General features: G+C 42.6%; 1 protein-coding gene across 6 annotated transcripts in view; it reads left to right on the top strand.

The window, feature by feature from the left end:
- SAMD8 (sterile alpha motif domain containing 8) overlaps positions 1 to 17,412 on the top strand; it is a 70,419-nt gene that overhangs the window by 41,420 nt on the left and 11,587 nt on the right. For 4 of the 6 annotated variants that reach the window (XM_054503644.2, XM_054503645.2, XM_054503650.2 and 1 more), the window contains exons 3-4: positions 11,543 to 11,638; positions 15,432 to 15,549. In XM_054503644.2, coding sequence (XP_054359619.1) covers positions 11,543 to 11,638; positions 15,432 to 15,549 — 214 coding nt within the window. The remainder of the gene's footprint in view (positions 1 to 11,542; positions 11,639 to 15,431; positions 15,550 to 17,412) is intronic. The other 2 variants (XM_054503647.2, XM_063670440.1) reach the window with 1 other exon arrangement.

The following is a 17,412-nucleotide window of genomic DNA, read 5'->3' as shown; positions in this document are numbered from 1 at the left end:
TAAATCTTTTAAAAATTTGAGTATTACTTTCTTGTTTGTTAGTTTTTGGTTTTGTTTTTGTTTTTTAGATGGAGTCTTGCTCTGTCACCCAGGCTGGAGTACAATGGCACGATCTCAGCTCACTGCAACCTCTGCCTCTCGGGTTCAAGTGATTCTGCTGCGTCAGCCTCGCAAGTAACTGGGATTACAGGCACCCACCAGCACGACCGGCTAATTTTTGTATATTTAGTAGAGACAAGGTTTCACAGTGTTGGTCAGGCTGGTCTCAAACTCCTGACCTCAGATGATCTGCCCACCTCAGCCTCCCAAAGTTCTGGGATTATAGGCATGAGCCACCGCTCCTGGCCCCTTGTTTGTTTTTTATAAAACATTTTTGCCCTTCTAAAAGTGCCTTTGCTGGGCATTAGGGCTCATACCTGTGATCCCAGCACTTTGAGAGGACGAGGCGGGTGGGATCACCTGAGGTCAGGAATTCGAGACCAGCCTGGCCAACATGGTGAAACCCCGTCTCCACTAAAAATACAAAAATTAGCCGGTCGTGGTGGCGGACACCTGTAATTATCTCAGCTACTCAGGAGGCTGAGGCAGGAGAATTGCTTGAACCTGGGAGGCAGAGGTTGCAGTGAGCCGAGATCATGCCATCACACTCCAGCCTGGGTGTCAGAGCGAGACTGTCTCAAAAAAAATAAATACATAAAGTAAAATAAAACTGCTGTGTAGTATTTGTCTTTGAAAATGAAATGAATTTAAAATGTCTGTGTTCCTATGCCAGAATAATGTATACATCTCATTTTGCTCCCTGTCAAACCCCAACTAAAACTATAGTAAAGAGGTTTTGTTTTGTTTTGTTTTTGTTGTTTTGAGACAGAGTCCAGGCTGGAGTGCAGTGACACAATTTCGGCTCACTGCAACCTCTGCCTCCCGGGTTCAAGCTATTCTCCTGCCTCAGCCTCCCAAGTAGCTGGGATTACAGACATGTGCCACCATGCCCAGCTAATTTTGTTGTATTTTTAGTAGAGACAAGGTTTCACTGTGTTGGCTAGGCTGATCTCGAACTCCTGACCTCACATGATCCACCCACCTCGGCCTCCCAAAGTACAGGGATTACAGGCTTGAGCCACCATGCCCGGTGAACTGTAGTAAAGAGTTTTTTGTTTTTGTTTTTTAAGTAAGCCCACAGGATGGAGTGGATAAAATAAGAGAAAAGAGCCATACATTTTTGGAAGTTGGAAGACGATGGATGAGTGGCAATTGACAAACCCAAAATTAACCTAATTATAAAATTTGAGCAATGGGGAAAACTGAGAACCAACCCAGTTTATATTGCAGATTTCTCCAAAGTAAGGAGAACTTATTGAAAGCTGTCTAAGAAGTTGTTATATCCATGTATCTCCTCTCCCCTTCTATACAGTTTTTCCAACTGTAAGCAGAAGACCACAAGGAAGTAAGGAAGAAATCATGTGGCTGTCTGGGGAAAATAGTACTTTAGGCAAAGGAAACAGCTGGGTGCAAAAATCTGAACTGGGAGTGTTCCTGGCAGGTTCAAGGAACAACCAGTGAGAGATGAGCAGATCTGAGAGGAGACAAGAAGCCAGGTTGTGTAAGGACTTGAGGACCATTGTAAGGACTTCAGCTTTCATTCTAAATGAAAAGGGAAGCCACTGGAAAGTACTGAGGACAAGAGTTGAGGGATCTAACTTCTATTTTAAAAGGTCATTCTAGTTGTTGTATTGAGAATACCCTGGGGGTGTGGGTGGGGATCTAGAGATCATTTAAGAATTTATTAAATTCATCTAGCCAAAGAAGATTTTAGATTGGATGAGAACAGTGGTAGAGGTGGTATGAAAGAGTCAAATTCTATATATATTTTGAAATTAGAGCTAACAGAATTTGCTGATGAATTTGGATTTGATGAATTAAGAGAGAGAAATCAAATATTATTCCAAGATGTTTTTTGTTTTTTGTTTTTTTTGAGACAGGGTCTCACTCTGTTCTCCAGGCTGGAGTTTAGTGGTGCATTCATAGATCACTGTAACCTCAAATTCCTAGGCTCAAGTGATCTCCTTCCTTAGCCTCCTGAGTCACTAGGACGAGAGGTGTGTGCCACCACACCTGCCTGATTTTTAAATCTTTTGTAGAGATGGGGTTTTGCTATGTTGCCTAGGCTGGTCTCAAACTTTTGGCCTCAAGTGATCCTCCCACCTCTGCCTCCCAAAGCACTGGGATTGTAGGTGTGAGCTACTGCCCCCAGCCTATTCCAAGATTTTTAACCTGAGCATCTGTAAAGATGGAGTTGCCATTTACAGAGATGGGAAGACTGTGGAAGGAGCTGACTTGGAGGGAAAATTAAGGGTTTGGTTTTCGACATGTCAGGTTTGAGATATGTTTTATAGCAAAATCAGATGTCAAGTAAGAGATGGAAATATGAGCAGAAGTTCAGAGAGATTGAGAGAGACAGAAATCTAGGCTAAGATTTGGGAATGGGCAGAGAGAAAGAACAGTATGCCAGAAGCCAAGCAAAAAAAAAAAAAAAAAAGTATTTTAAGAAGTTAGGAACAATTGGCTGTATCAAATGCTGCTGAGAGGTCAAGTAAGATGAGGATAATTGACCATTGGCTTTAGCAGCATGTTGGTCATCAGTGACTATGACAAGAGTTAATAAGGGCAAAAATGGGTTATAATAGATTCAGGAGAGAATGTGAGATGTATTGGAATTTACATGAAGGTACTCCACAAATATGAAACAACATGAGCACAACAGTATTTGTTGTGACATTGTTTGTAATAATTATAAATATTGTAAATAATCTAAATGCTTACCCATGGGAAGCTGGTTGAATAGACTATCATACATCTATACAGTGGCATACTATTTAATCATAGAAAAGAATGAAGACAATTTCTGTGAACTGATACAAAATGATTGCAGGAAAAACTCAGCAACAATAGCACTATGAGCACACAGATCATGGTTTTAAGATACTGTTCCCAGGCCAGGTATGGTGGCTCACTGCTGTAATCCCAGCATTTTGGGAGACCCAGGCGGGAGGATTGCTTGAGTCCAGGAATTCTAGCCCAGCCTGGACAACATAGTGAGATCCAGTCTCTATAAAAAATTAAAAATTAGCTAGGTGTGGTGGTGTATGCCTGCAGTCCCAGCTACTTCAGAGGCTGAGGCAGGAGGATCACTTGAGCCCAAGAGATCAAGGCTGTAGTGAGCTGTGATCATGCCATTGCACTCCAGCCTGGGCAACAAAGCGAGACCTTTTGTTTGTCTTGGTAAGTAAGTAAACAAATAAATACATACCATTCCTCAGGAAAATGAACTAGACCAGGGCTGAGACCAAGCAAACAAAAATTGTGGGGTGAGAGGGGAAGCTCTTCAAGAATAATACGAGCAAATAAATGTGGACAGCATGATTATTCTGCCTCCAGTGTATTCAGGCAAGTCATCAGTAGATGATAAAATCTATTAGGTGAAAGGCCATTGAGGGGGAGCTTATTCACATGATCTGAAAGTTTCATCTCACCTATTAATTACAGAGGGAATGAGGTAGCTTTACAGTGGCAAGATCTGACATGCATCACCTTAACTAAATGATCAAATGTAGCATCACAGTGGAACAAACAGACATTATGTGCATTGGACGTGATGTCCACAGCATCACCTATGTAATCATCTTGTCCAAAAAAAAAAAACTTGAACCTATATCTAATCACGAAGAAACAATCAGACAAATCCAGAACAGGGAACATTCTACAAGACAGCTGACATGGACTCTAAAAATGTCAGTGTCATGGCAGGCAAAATCCAGGGGGAAATGTAAGGGAAATTGAAGAGACAACCAAGAGCCACGTGAACTTTAATTAGATCCTATATCAAGAAAACAAAAATAATGCTATACAGGACATTTTTGGGACAATTAGGAAAATTGGAATATGGACTGCATGTTAAATAATGATACTAAATCAGTGTTACAGTTCCCTCGGTGTAATAGTGTATTGGGTTATGAGGAGGATATCCTTGTTCCTAGAGAAACAAAGGGGAGAAGTGTCATAATGTCTGCAACTTACTTCGGGGAGGGGTTCACCTCCCCGAAAAGAGTATGTGTGTATATGTATGTAGGTATGTATAGAAAGAATGAAAGCAAGCAAATGTGGCAAAATGTTAATTATTATAAATGATGAGTTTAAGTGAAGAATATAGTGTTGATTCTTTTAACTTTTTTTGTAGGATCAGAATTTTTCAAGTTAAAAGAATTAGGCAAAGAAATGATGAGAGAGAGAGAGAGAGAGAGAATAGGAACAGAGAAATTGGAGACAAAGTCTTTCCTGTAGGGACAAGTTTTCCTGGAAGGGCAGCAGAGAAAGGGAGCTGTAGCTTGGGCAGGAGTGGGGAAGGATCTAGGGTCAAGAGGGCGTTTGTTCATTTTTGTTTTTTTGATTGGCTATATGATAGCATGTTTGTTGTATTAATAATAAGAATGACTCAATGTAGGGGGGTAATGATGGTAGAAGAAAGAGAGGATACAATGTTAGAACAGTGCCCTTGAGTAGATGAAAAGGAATGGTACCTTGTGGCTGGGAGAGGCTGGCCTTAGGCCCTTGGGCTGTTCCTTCATAACAGAAGGGAAGGTAGAAAATAGGAAAACAGGTGGAGGGTTGCCATATGTGATGGTGGAGCACAAGGAAGTGCTCTCGTGATTGTTTTTATTTTCTCTGTTTAAAGACAGAATGGAGAGGAGGATGGAGGCTTGAGGAGGAAGGATGAGATGTATAAAATAAGCCATCTAGGAGAGTAGGAGAGTGAATAGACTTGTGTAATGCATTAGCAGCACTTAATGGTCTCCTTGAGGTTAGTAGTCATATTAGCATTGTGTGTTTTTACCAGCCTCGTTCAACAACAGGTACAGATATGGAATAGGTGGAGAACTGGATTTAAGCAGGGTTGAGTTTTGCTAGGCAGTACAATGAAGGGAAAAGTGGCAAGGGAGTGGTTATAATGAGAGACCATGGACTGATATGGATGAGGAAAGAAGTAAGGCCGGACATGGTGTCTCACGCCTATAATCCCAGCACTTTGGGAGGCTGAGGTGGGCGGATCACCTGAGGTCGGGAGTTCAAGACCAGCCTGACCAACATGGAGAAACCCCATCTCTATTAAAATTCAAAATTAGCCAAGCATGGTGGTGCATGCCTGTAATCCCAGCTACTCGGGAGGCTGAGGCAGGAGAATTGCTTGAACCTGAGAGGCGGAAGTTGTGGTGAGCTGAGATCACACCATTGCACTCCAGCCTGGGCAACAAGAACAAAACTCTGTCTCAAAAAAAAAGAAAAAAAGAAGGAGGTAAAGGATATAAGGTAGATGAAAAAATAATAAAAAAAAACAAGCAAAAAATAAAAAAACAAAGCATAGTGGGAGAGCAGGAAATGGTTCAGCAGAACAATGAGGCTTTTATTATTTTAAAGTATACAGGCTGGGTGCAGTGGCTCATGCCTGTAATCCTAGCACTTTGGGAGGCCGAGGCAGGTGGATCACCTGAGGTCAGGAATTCGAGACCAGCCTGGCCAACATGGTGAAACCTTGTCCTTACTAAAAATATAAAAATTAGCTGGGTGTGGTGGCACGCGCCTGTAGTCCCAGCTCCTCCAGAGGCTGAGGCAGGAGAATTGCTTGAACCTGGGAGGTGGAGGTTGCCGTGAGCCGAGATCATGCCACTGCCCTCCAGCCTGGGTGACAGAGCAAGACTCTCTCAAAAAAATAATAATAATAAAGTATACAATTCAGTGGTTTTTAGTGTATTTACAAAGTTGTACAGCCATCACCACTAATTCCAGAACATTTTCATCATCTTGGGAAGAAACTCATACCCATTAGCAGTCATACTCTCTCTATTCCTTCCTTTCTCCAGACCCTAGCAACCACTAATCTACTTTGTTTCTATGAATTTGTCTATTCTGGACATTTCATATAAGTGGAACCATACAGTATCGGGTCTTTCTGTGTCACTCAGCATAATATTTTCAAGATTCATCCATACTGTAGCATGTATCAGCACTACCTTCCTTCTTATTACCAAATAATATTCCATTGTATGGATGTACCAATTTTGTTTATCCATTTTTCAGTTGATAGATGTTTGTGTTGTTTCTATTTTTTGGCTATTATTAATAATGCTGCTATGAACATTCATGTGCAAAGTTTTGTATAGACAAATATTTTCTTTTCTTTCTTTCTTTTTTTTTTTGAGACAGAGTCTCACTCTGTTACCCAGGCTGGAGTGCAGTGGTGCAATCTCAACTCACCGCAGCCTCCATCTCCTGGGTCAAACAGTGCTCATGCCTCAGCCTCCTGAGTAGCTGGGATTACAGGTGCACACCACCACACCCAGCTAATTTTTGTATTTTTAGTAGAGACGGGGTTTCACCATGTTAGCCAGGCTGGTCTCAAGCTCCTGACCTCAAGAGATCCGCTCACCTCGGCCCCCCAAAGTGCTAGCATTACACGTGTGAGCCACCACACCCAGCGGGACATATATTATCAATTTGCAGGGAGGATTTCAAACCAAATTTTGCCTAACTCTTTTTACTTAGTATGCCACTCACTAAAACTCCATGGTCTTAAACGTCTAAACTTTATTCATAGGAGAATGGTAGATGCTGTCAGTGTTCCTTCTATATCCCCTCAGATCTCTTTTCCATTTTCTTGCACATGGATACTCCCAACATCCAGCAGATATGTCTGTGTTGGAGGGCTGCTCTTGGGCTGCTGGAGCAACTTTGCCTGCTTGAAGAGAAAGCCAAAAAGTATTTGGAAATTTACTTCCCACCAGCAGCTGTCCTTAACCAGTGACTCATTTCTCTTTGCCCTAATTGGGACGACGTTTAGATTGGACCTACACTGTCCCAAATTCCCCATAAGCCTGAGCCAAAGTTACCCTTTCCTGAGTTCTCCACAGGGCTTTGCTTGATGTCTCACCCTTGCTTTGCTTCCTTGCCTTCTAATCTCATATCATAACCCACTACCCTGTGGGTTTTCTTTGAGAACATTTCCCTGTAATTGACTTTCACACTGATGTTTGTTTCAGGGTCTGCTTCTGAAGCTTATTTTACACAAATCCAATGTGTTCAGCACATAGAAACAGAAAATTAGAAGAAGATAGGAATGTTTCTAGAAGCAGGCCTACCTACAGCAGTGAGAAGTGAGAGCTGATAACCATAATAGCAAGGGAAGAAACAAAAGCACTATAAAAAGCAAACATAAATAATGGAAAAACTACATCAATCTGGGCTTAACTGCCCTTCATTTCTCAGTAGTCTCCAAGGTCATTACCATATACAGTATAATAATCAGTGTTCATAGTGATGACTCTAAATTACTAAAGAAAATTAAATTTTTTTTTTTGAGACGGAGTCTTGCTTGTCGCCCAGGCTGGAGTGCAGTGGCGCGATCTCGGCTCACTGCAAGCTCCGCCTCCTGGGTTCACGCCATTCTCCTGCCTCAGCCTCCCAAGTAGCTGGGACTACAGGCGCCTGCCACCACACCAGGCTAATTTTTTTTTTTTGTATTTTTTAGTAGGGACGGGGTTTCACTGTGTTAGCCAGGATGGTCTCGATCTCCTGTCCTCGTGATCCGCCCACCTTGGCCTCCCAAAGTGCTGGGATTACAGGCGTGAGCCACCAGGCCCAGCCAAGGAAATTAAATTTTATCCAGAAAAAAGGCATATCCGTGTATAATGCATTTTAAAAGCTTAGCTCAAAAATAATATGAGGGATTGAATACATATTTGACAGGTTCCTCACAACAGTCCACTAAAATGGCAGTAAAAGAGTGAAGAAACTGTATAATCTCATGAAATCAAAAACAGTGCTAATAATGGAAGTTTGGAAAGTAGAACGCTAAGTACCTCTTGTGAGGTTGTGGGTGGAAGGGGGCCCTGCCCAAGAGGTAAGTTTATTTGTACTTCAGAGCTCCCATAAAACAGAAAGTACCAAGCATCACTCAAGGCCAGGTACAGATAGGAGCTAAATAGGGGAGAATTGGTTAAAAATCTCCTTAAGCCTGGGCAACATGGTGAAACCCTTTCTCTACAAAAAATACAAAAATTAGCCAGGCATGGTGGAGTGTGCCTGTAGTCCCAGGTACTGGAGAGTCTGAGGTGGGAGGATGGCTTGATCCCAGGAGGTGGAGGTTGCAGTTAGCCGAGATTTCGCCACTGCACTGCAGCCTGGGCAGCAGAGCGAGACCCTGTCTCAAAAAAAAAATCTACTTAAGCTTTTATACCTGCTCTACTCTGACAGAAGACTAGTGGTCTGTTCTCCAGAGCAGTTGAATATGAAGCACTGTTGACTTAGGGATACCATGTCCAGATGAGAACATGTTTTCCATGTCCAGATGAGAGCTTCCATGTTTTCAAGAGGATTCATTAAAAGTCTATATACCAATCACAGAGACTTCTAGCTCCCTTCCTTAAGTAGCCAGACTTATTTCTCATATCCCCTCCTACCCAACCCCAGTCTTCCAAGAAGGGTAAGATTCCTTTCCTTGGAAAACCTGAAGAAAAACACTGTAAATAACTGGTTGGGATATCCTTATCTAATCAACTAGATCTCTGCACACTCTGAGTGCGCAGAGAAACCCAAAGCTTGACAAAGCTCAGTCTATGCCCACAGAATGTCTCATCTTTTTTAGTACTTTACTGTCAAATATGAATGGTCAGTCAAGAAACCAGACGTCTGAGAAAAAACATAAATGCAAACAGAAAAAAAAAAGTAAATTAGAAAACACAAAATAGGGAGCAGACGAACACTTAAAAAAAAACTTTCATGTTTTCAAGAGAAATAAGAGATGTTGCATTCTATGTGACAGTAATGAGAGGCCCAAAGAAAATTCAGAGAAAAAGAGCTTTTGGAAAAAAAAAAAAGAGAGAGAAAGTAGAGATTTAAAATCCAGCAGGGGCTGGGTGTGGTGGCTCACACCTGTAATCCTTTGGGAGCACTTTGGGAGGCCGAGGCGGCTGGGTCACCTGAGGTCAGGAGTTCGAGACCAGCCTAGCCAACATTGTGAAACCCTTTCTCTACTAAAAATACAAAAATTAGCTGGGCGTGGTGGCGGGCACTTGTAATCCCAGCTACTCGGGAGACTGAGGCACGAGAATTGCTTGAACTCAGGAGGTGGAGTTACAATGAGCTAAGATTTCATCATTGCACTCTAGCCTGGGCGACAAAGCGAGACTCTGTTTCAAAAAAGTGAGGCCGGGCACGTGGCTCACGCCTGTAATCCCAGCACTTTGGGAGGCTGAGGCGGGAGGATGACCTGGGGTCAGGATTTCGAGACCAGCCTGACCAACATGGAGAAACCCCATCTCTACTAAAAATACACAATTAGCCGGGCCTGGTGCCGCATGCCTGTAATCCCAGCTACTCGGGAGGCTGAGGCAAGAGAATTGCTTGAACCCAGGAGGCAGAGGTTGCGATGAGCCAAGATTGCGCCATTGCACTCCAGCCTGGGCAACACGAGTGAAACTCCGTCTCAAAAAAAAAAAAAAAAAAAACTGAATTGCCAAGATGAGAGTTAATTTTATTCTAGGAAATAACCACGCAGGAGGATTGGAAAATACAACCATTCTAAATTGGAATAAAAAGGGAGAAGGCTCTAGGAGAGATTGCACTGAAGGAAAAATTGAAATTGATAGACTAGTTTGGGGATGAGTTAGTAATAAGCACTCAGGAAACACAGAGCAAACTAAAAAAAGAAGAATTTATTAGCTCCAGCAAATTACAAAAAGTTGTACAAGAAAGGAATTTTTTTCTTTTTTTTTTTTTTTGAAACAGAGTCTCGCTCTGTCGCCCAGGCTGGAGTGCAGTGGCATGATCTTGGCTCACTGCAACCTCTGCCTCCCGGGTTCACGCAGTTCTCTGCCTCAGCCTCCCAAGTAGCTGGGACTACATGTGCCTGCCACCACGCCTGGCTAATTTTTTTGTATTTTTAGTAGAGACGTGGTTTAACCATGTTGGCCAGGCTGGTCTTGAACTCCTGACCTCGTGATCCACCCGCCTTGGCCTCCCAAAGTGCTGGGATTACAGGCGTGAGCCACCGCGCCCAGCCATGTTTTCTTTTTTTAAATACCTTTATTTCCCTAGTTATAAAATTAACATGTCATTGTAGAAAAGTTTTTAGTAGAAATGTACAAAGAATAAAAGAACCGTCAATAATCCTGGCACCCAGAGATGACCTACTGGACTATTTCATTTGTTTCAGTCTCCTTCCCCTTCCTTTCTTCCTCCCTTCCTTCCTCCCTTCCTTCTTTCCTCCCTCTTTCTTTTTTTCTTTTTTGAGACAGGGTCTGGTTCTGTCACCTAGGCTGGAGGCAGTGATGAAACCTTGGCTTACTGCAACCTCTGCCTCCCAGGCTCAAGCCATCCTCCCACCTCAGCCTTCCAAGTAGCTGGGACTTACAGGCGCGCAGCACCGCGTCTGGCTAATCTTTGTATTTTTCGTAGAGACCTGGGAGTTTGGGTTGTTCACCATGTTGCCCAGGCTGGTCTCCTGAACTCCTGAGTTCAAGTAGTTGGCCCACCTCAGCCTCCCAAAGCACCGGGATTACAGGCGTGATCCACCATGCCCAGCCTCTTTCTCTCTTTTTCTCTCCCTCTCTCTCCTTTTTCTTTCTTAAAGTGACCTGTCCTTTATTAGTGAGTAATCATAGGAGCTGTTTGGTGGGGAGGAAAAAGGGACAAATTGAAAATAGAAAAAAAACCAGGGTTACAAAACAAGGGAGGATAGAGAGAAAGAGGTAAAACAAAAAACAAAAACAAGGGGCCAGGCGCTGTGGCTCACACCTGTAATCTCAGCACTTTGGAAGTCTGAGATGGGAGGATCACTTGAGCTCAGGAGTTTGAGACCAGCCTGGGCAACAAAGTGAGACCCCATACAAAAAATACAAAAAGTTAGCCAGGCATAGTTTCACGGGCCTTGTAGTCCTGGCCTCTTAGGTGGCTGAGGTGGGAGGATCACTTGAGCCCTGGGCTGTCTAGGCTGCAGTAAGCCATGATGGTGCCACTGTACTGCAACCTGGGTGACAGAGCAAGACCCTGTTTCAAAAACAACAACAACAACAACAACAAAGCATCAAGTTCAAACCCTGATTGTTTGCACTCTGAAAAGAGCACTTCATGCAAGAAATGGGCCTTTCTCCCATTGTCCTTTGTGGGTAGTCCTATATCCAGATCTGCTGTGCTATAGGATGGGAGAAAAGGGTTGCCACTTCTTTTTTTTTTTTTCCTCTGGCATTTGCTGTCAGTCACTTCTTTATAGAGAACCCTGACTAGGAATCAACGGACAAGAAACAGGTTCCGATAGGTGGGGGTACTTAATGACACAGATTTTTTCTCCCAGTTTCTCCAAATATCATCTTCTGAAAGAGATAAAAGTTATATAAAACCAATTTTAAGGTCATTATTAAAAGAGCACCTTACTGAAAAGGGTGGCATCATTCACATGTATACTTCTTCAATTCAAAATCATTTTTTTCTGTTCCAGTGTTCCTAGAATCCCATGGGCCTTTGCCATGACGGAAGTATGTGGCATGATTCTGTGCTATATTTGGCTCCTGGTTCTTCTTCTTCACAAGCACAGGTACCTCATTACTCCATTAAATGACTGAAAATGTTTTGACTCTTGTATCAAGATCATAAAATCTTATCTTTCTCTTTGCAGTTTCCTTGTTAATTTCCTTCTCTGGTCATTGTGACATAGTTATTAACAAAGGATTTTGAGTTTGATCAGTAAGAGTCAGCCTAAGATAATATCTACATATTTAGTAATAATCCTGAATGCATTTTGCACGGAAAGATCAGAGATGCCCTATGGCTGATCGTGCCCATCTCCGATCTAAAAAAAGAGGCTGGGCGCGGTGGCTCATGCCTGTAATCCCAGCACTTTGGGAGGTCGAGGCAGGTGGATCACCTGAGGTTAGGAGTTCGAGACCAGCCTGACCAACATGGAGAAATCCCGTCTCTACTAAAAATACAAAATTAGCTGGGCGTGGTGGCACATGCCTGTAATCCCAGCTACTTGGGAGGCTGAGGCAGGAGACTCGCTTAAACCCCGGGGTTGGACGTTGTGAGCTGAGATAAGAAAGCCTTATCTTTCTTTAGAAACAAACTGGAAATGTTACTTTCTGTAGGATAGAAACTCTTCCAAGGATATTCTTTGGTCACATGTTTAGATGGAAGAAATTTTCTCTGCTTGGAGGAGGCCCATTAAAAAAGAGATTATTGGCCGGGCGCGGTGGCTCACGCCTGTAATCCCAGCACTTTGGGAGGCCAAGGCGGGCGGATCACGAGGTCAGGAGATTGAGACCATCCTGGCTAACACAGTGAAACCCCGTCTCTACTAAAAATACAAAAAAAATTAGCCGGGCATGGTGGCGGGTGCCTGTAATCCCAGCTAACTTGGAAGGCTGAGGCAGGAGAATGGCGTGAACCCAGGAGGCAGAGCTTGCAGTGAGCCGAGATTGTGCCACTGCACTCCAGCCTGGGTGACAGAGCGAGACTCTGTCTCAAAAAAAAAAAAAAAAAAATTATTAGCCAGGCACAGTGGCACATGCCTGTAACCCCAGTACTTTAGGAGGCTGAAGCAGGAGGATTGCTTGAGCCCAGGTGTTCAAGACCAGCCTGGGAAACATGAAGAGACCCTGTCTCTACAAAAAATTTAAAGATTAACCAGGTGTGGTGGCACATGCCTATGGTCCCAGCTTCTCAGGAGACTGAGGTGGGAGGATTGCTTGAGCCCAGGAGGTCAAGATTGCAGTGAGCTGTGATTGTGCCACTGCACTCCAGCCTGGGTGACAGAGCCAGACCCTGTCTCCAAAAAAAAAAAAACCAAAAAACAGATTGTTTTGCACAACATGTACATATAGTCTGTGTGGTTTACTTCAGATGGTATAGGAAGTTGCTAAATTAGAAAGTGCTTCTTGGCACTTTCACCAAAAAATATAGAGGAAAGAATTCATTTACTTTCATTTTATTTACTTTTACTGCTTCTTGTGGAGCAGGGCTAACTCACAGGCAGTGTACCCAGAGTCATCCAGGAAGAATTTTTTTAATTAAAAAAAGGAAGCCTGGGGGGCTCCTTTCCTAGTTTAATGGGCAGGAAGAATTAGTGGATTTAAGTAAAAAACAAGGCATTGTAAGCAAAAAAATTAAAGATAAAATTAGTAGATATTGCATAAGAGCTCCTGAGGGGGCTTTAAAAAAATTGTAGATATGTGAGCTTTTGAGATTACTTTAAAAAAAAATTGTAGCTTCTGCTCTCCATTGTCTTTGGAACACTGGAGAGAGGAACAAGGGTAGTTGCTTGAGGTTTTGACCTTTCTCCTCACCAGGAAGTGCTTGAGGTAAATCACAGTGATGAGCTTTAGGTCCTAGGCAGCAGTTATTTCAGTGTTCTGAAGGTGAAAAGAAAGGTTGGTGGTTGCTATTCTTATCACACTTTTAGGCCACACTGAGCCTCATTCTCTCCCATTTTGTCCTGTTTTGCAGCAATATTTTAAATTCTGGATTGCTTAAAGCCAGAGGTGGTTTTAAAACGTGTATCATTGCTGCTTTCTGGTTAACTTTGCCTCACAAGATCTCATCAATTTGAATTTATCTGCTCTTCAAAACTGGAGTTTACCTTACAGGAAACCTTGGTAGGTTTAACAAAGCATAGAGGTAACCCATTAAATCCAAGTGTTAATGTTTACTTAGTCAAAGAAAGTGTTTCTCAAAGTGTTTGTACCACTTTCATTAGAATCACCTGGGTGCTTGTTAAAATGCAGATTCCTAGGCTCCATCTCAGGAGTGCACACTAATGCTTGAAACATACCTAGCCTTGTGTTTAGTGCTTTTTCTGAGGGTGGGAGGATCATTTCAAAAATATGTGATATATGGTCCCTGTCCTCAGGAATATTAGTCCAACAGTACTGGTGTTGTCACAGTGCAGTTCATGATTACCCAAGTGACAGTTATTCAGAATTTTTATTTGATATATATTTGATATAAAGATTTTTTTAAAAACATAGTGTTTTATAGCTTAAGTTTAAGGTAAGAGAAGTTAGAATGAGTATTCGATAGCTACTATCATTAACTAATTTACAATGGATTTTTTTGTTTTATTTGAGATAGGGTCTTGCCCTGTCACCCAGGCTAGAGCGCAGTGACATGATCATGGCTCACTGCATCCTTGACCTCCTAGGCTCAATCAGTCCTCTCCCCTCAGCCTAGGACTGCAGGTACACACCAACATGCCTGACTAATTTTTTGTAGACAAGATCTTACTGTGTTGCCCAGGCTGGTCTCAAGCGATCCTCCTTCCTGCCTTGGTCTCCCAAAGTTCTGGGATTATAGACATGAGCCACTGCACCTAGCCTACAGTGTTATAAATGAGCAAAAAATTCCCTGGAATCACAGGTGTTTAACTTTACCTCCTTTTTTATTTATTTATTTTTTTATTTTTTGAGACAAGTCTCATTCTGTAACCCAGGCTAGAGTGCAGTGGCACAATCATAGCTCACTGCAGCCTCCAACTCCCAGGCCCAAGCAACCCTCCCACCTCAGCCTCTCAAGTAGTTGGGATCATAGGTGTGCACCACCACATCCAGCTCATTTTTTAATTATTTGTAGAGATGAGGTCTGGTTATGTTGTCCAAGCTGTTGTCAAACTTTTGGACTCAAGCAGTCCTCCCACCTTGGCCTCCCAAAGGGCTGCAATTACAAGCGTGAGCCACCATCCCCGGCCAACTTTATCTCTTATAAATAATTTAAGAGCAATTTTCAGTAATAGGACTAACACCAGGCTTACTTGTCTTCTGTCTTGTATAACTCTTTTACTTTCTCTTAGCCATATTTTCTTTTTTTTTTGAGACGGAGTTTCGCTATTGTTGTCCAGGCTGGAGTGCAATGGCGCATTCTCGGCTCACTGCAACCTCCATCTCCCGGGTTCAAGTGATTCTCCTGCCTCAGCCTCTCAAGTAGCTGGGATTACAGGCACGCACCACCACGCCTGGACTCTTAGCCATATTTTCTTATCAGTGAAATGATACTCTTAGAATATAATTTAGGTCTGTATTGTTCATTATGGCAAAATTTAAATTAACTAAAATGAAATAAAGTTTAAAACTCAGTTCCTCAGTCATACTGGCCACATTTCAAGTCCGTAAGATCCACATGGTATATAAATAGCTTCTTGGACAGTATATGGAACATTTCCATCATTGCAGAGAATTCTATTGGACAACGATGCTTCTGATGGTCTTTAAGATTTCTGTCCTCTTCAAAGAGTCTAGTGATTTTTCTGTTTGCTCTTCCTTGAAGTAAATATTTGATGCCTGGGGTTTTTTGGTTTGTTTTCTTCTGATCTTTCCCCCTTTTTGGTTGATCTGTTACAGGTCAATACTTCTGCGAAGGCTCTGTAGTCTGATGGGAACTGTATTCTTGCTTCGCTGCTTTACCATGTTTGTGACCTCCCTCTCCGTGCCAGGACAGCACCTGCAGTGTACTGGAAAGGTAGCCTGCTACCTTCTTTATCATTCTTGTTTTTGGTGGGTTGATGGCACACTGTATGCAATAGGGCTAAGATTTTGCTTATAGTATTAAAATGTGCTTTTTAGTATCTGCAATGTCTATAAAAAAAACTATAGAAATAATTTGGTAAAAGTCTTAAGCCAGATTTACCTCTCTGTTATTTCTGTTGAAACTTGTTCTATGCTGTGGAGCTATAGAAAGCAAATGTCTTTCGGCCGGGCACAGTGGCTCATGCCTGTAATCGCAGCACTTTGGGAGGCTGAGGCGGGCAGATCATGAGGTCAGAAGTTCAAGACCAGCCGGGCCAAGATGGTGAAGCCCTGTCTCTACTAAAAATACAAAAATTAGTTGGGCGTGGTGGTGGGCACTTGTAATCCCAGCTACTCGGGAGGCTGAGGCAGAGAATTGCTTGAACCTGGGAAGTGGAGGTTGCAATGAGCCGAGATCGTGCCACTGCACTCCAGCCTGGGCAACAGAGTGAGACTCCATCTCAAAAAAAAAAAAAAGTGTTTCTTTTGGCCAGGCGCAGTGGCTCATGCCTGTAATCCCAGCACTTTGGGAGGCCAAGGCAGGTGGATCACGAGGTCAGGAGTTTGAGACCAGCCTGCCCAAGATGGTTAAACCCTATCTCTACTAAAAATACAAAAATTAGCCAGGCGCAGTGGTGGACGCCTGTAATCCCAGCTACTCGGGAGGCTGAGGCAGGAGAATCGCTTGAACCTGGGAGGCGGAGGTTGTAGTGAGCGGAGATCGTGCCACTGCACTCTAGCCTGGGCAACAGAGCAAGACTCTGTCTCAAAAACAAAGAAAGAAAGAAGGAAAACAGTTTTCTTTCAGTTATTATTTTCCCTTTCCCACCATCCTCAGCATTTTAAAAGTTTCTCATATGGCATGCTCTGATTCCTTCACTGTCCTCCTCACTCCTTTAAAAATGTTGCCTGCCAGGTGCAGTGGCTCACGCCTGTAATCCCAGCACTTTGGGAGGCCAAGGCGGGTGTATCACCTGAGATCAGGAGTTAAAGACCCAGCATGGCCAACATGGTGCAATCTACTAAAAATACAGAAAATTACCTGGGCGTGGTGACAGGCACCTGTAATCCCAGGTACTCAGAAGGCTGAGGCATGAAAGTCACTTGAACCCAGGAGGCGGAGGTTGCAGTGAGCCAAGATGGCACCATTGTACTCCAGCCTGGGCAACAAGAGTGAATCTGCGTCTCAAAAAAAACAAACAAAACAAACAAACAAACAAAAGTTGCAGTTTGACGGCATACTCAGCACTCTAAACTTTACTCTTTCTGAGATAAACAAAATAATGGCTGACTTTTGGTTTTCATTTTATATTTTGTGGATTTGTTTTGGTGTACTGTAGACATCTCATTAAACAGAGAGAAGAAATTATGCAGATGGGGACAAAATAAGACTCTGAAAATCGCCTGTACTTTATATACAAAATTGGCTAAAATCTATATACAAATTTGCAAGGAATTTTGTCCAAATTATATACAAATTTGGACAAAAGAACTCTACTTTTCTAGGCCTCTATGCTTTAATTCTGTGTTCTCACATATTCAAATAAATGTATGTGTTAACACCTTTGTAATTATTTTAATGTTGTTTGTAACAGCATTCAAGTTCACTTCTTGTACTGCAATATCATAGCTGAAATGCCAACAAGGGAAGATTAAGCAGCCAAAGGAGATCAAGAGCTAAAAATATACCCCTGAGCTGAAGGGTGACAAAACTTTCTCCTGGTATTAGGAAGGGTTAGACTGACCAGTAAGAAAGGGGGAAGGGTTGATAAGACACAGGATTTCATGTAAAGGAAATGTTTTATTTTTAAGGTAA

This window comes from Pongo pygmaeus, chromosome 8 (assembly GCF_028885625.2).
Source record: "Pongo pygmaeus isolate AG05252 chromosome 8, NHGRI_mPonPyg2-v2.0_pri, whole genome shotgun sequence".
In the NCBI taxonomy this organism is placed as follows: Eukaryota; Metazoa; Chordata; class Mammalia; order Primates; family Hominidae; genus Pongo; species Pongo pygmaeus.
Note: the sequence above shows the minus strand (reverse complement) of the source record. Positions and strands in the feature narration are given on the sequence as shown.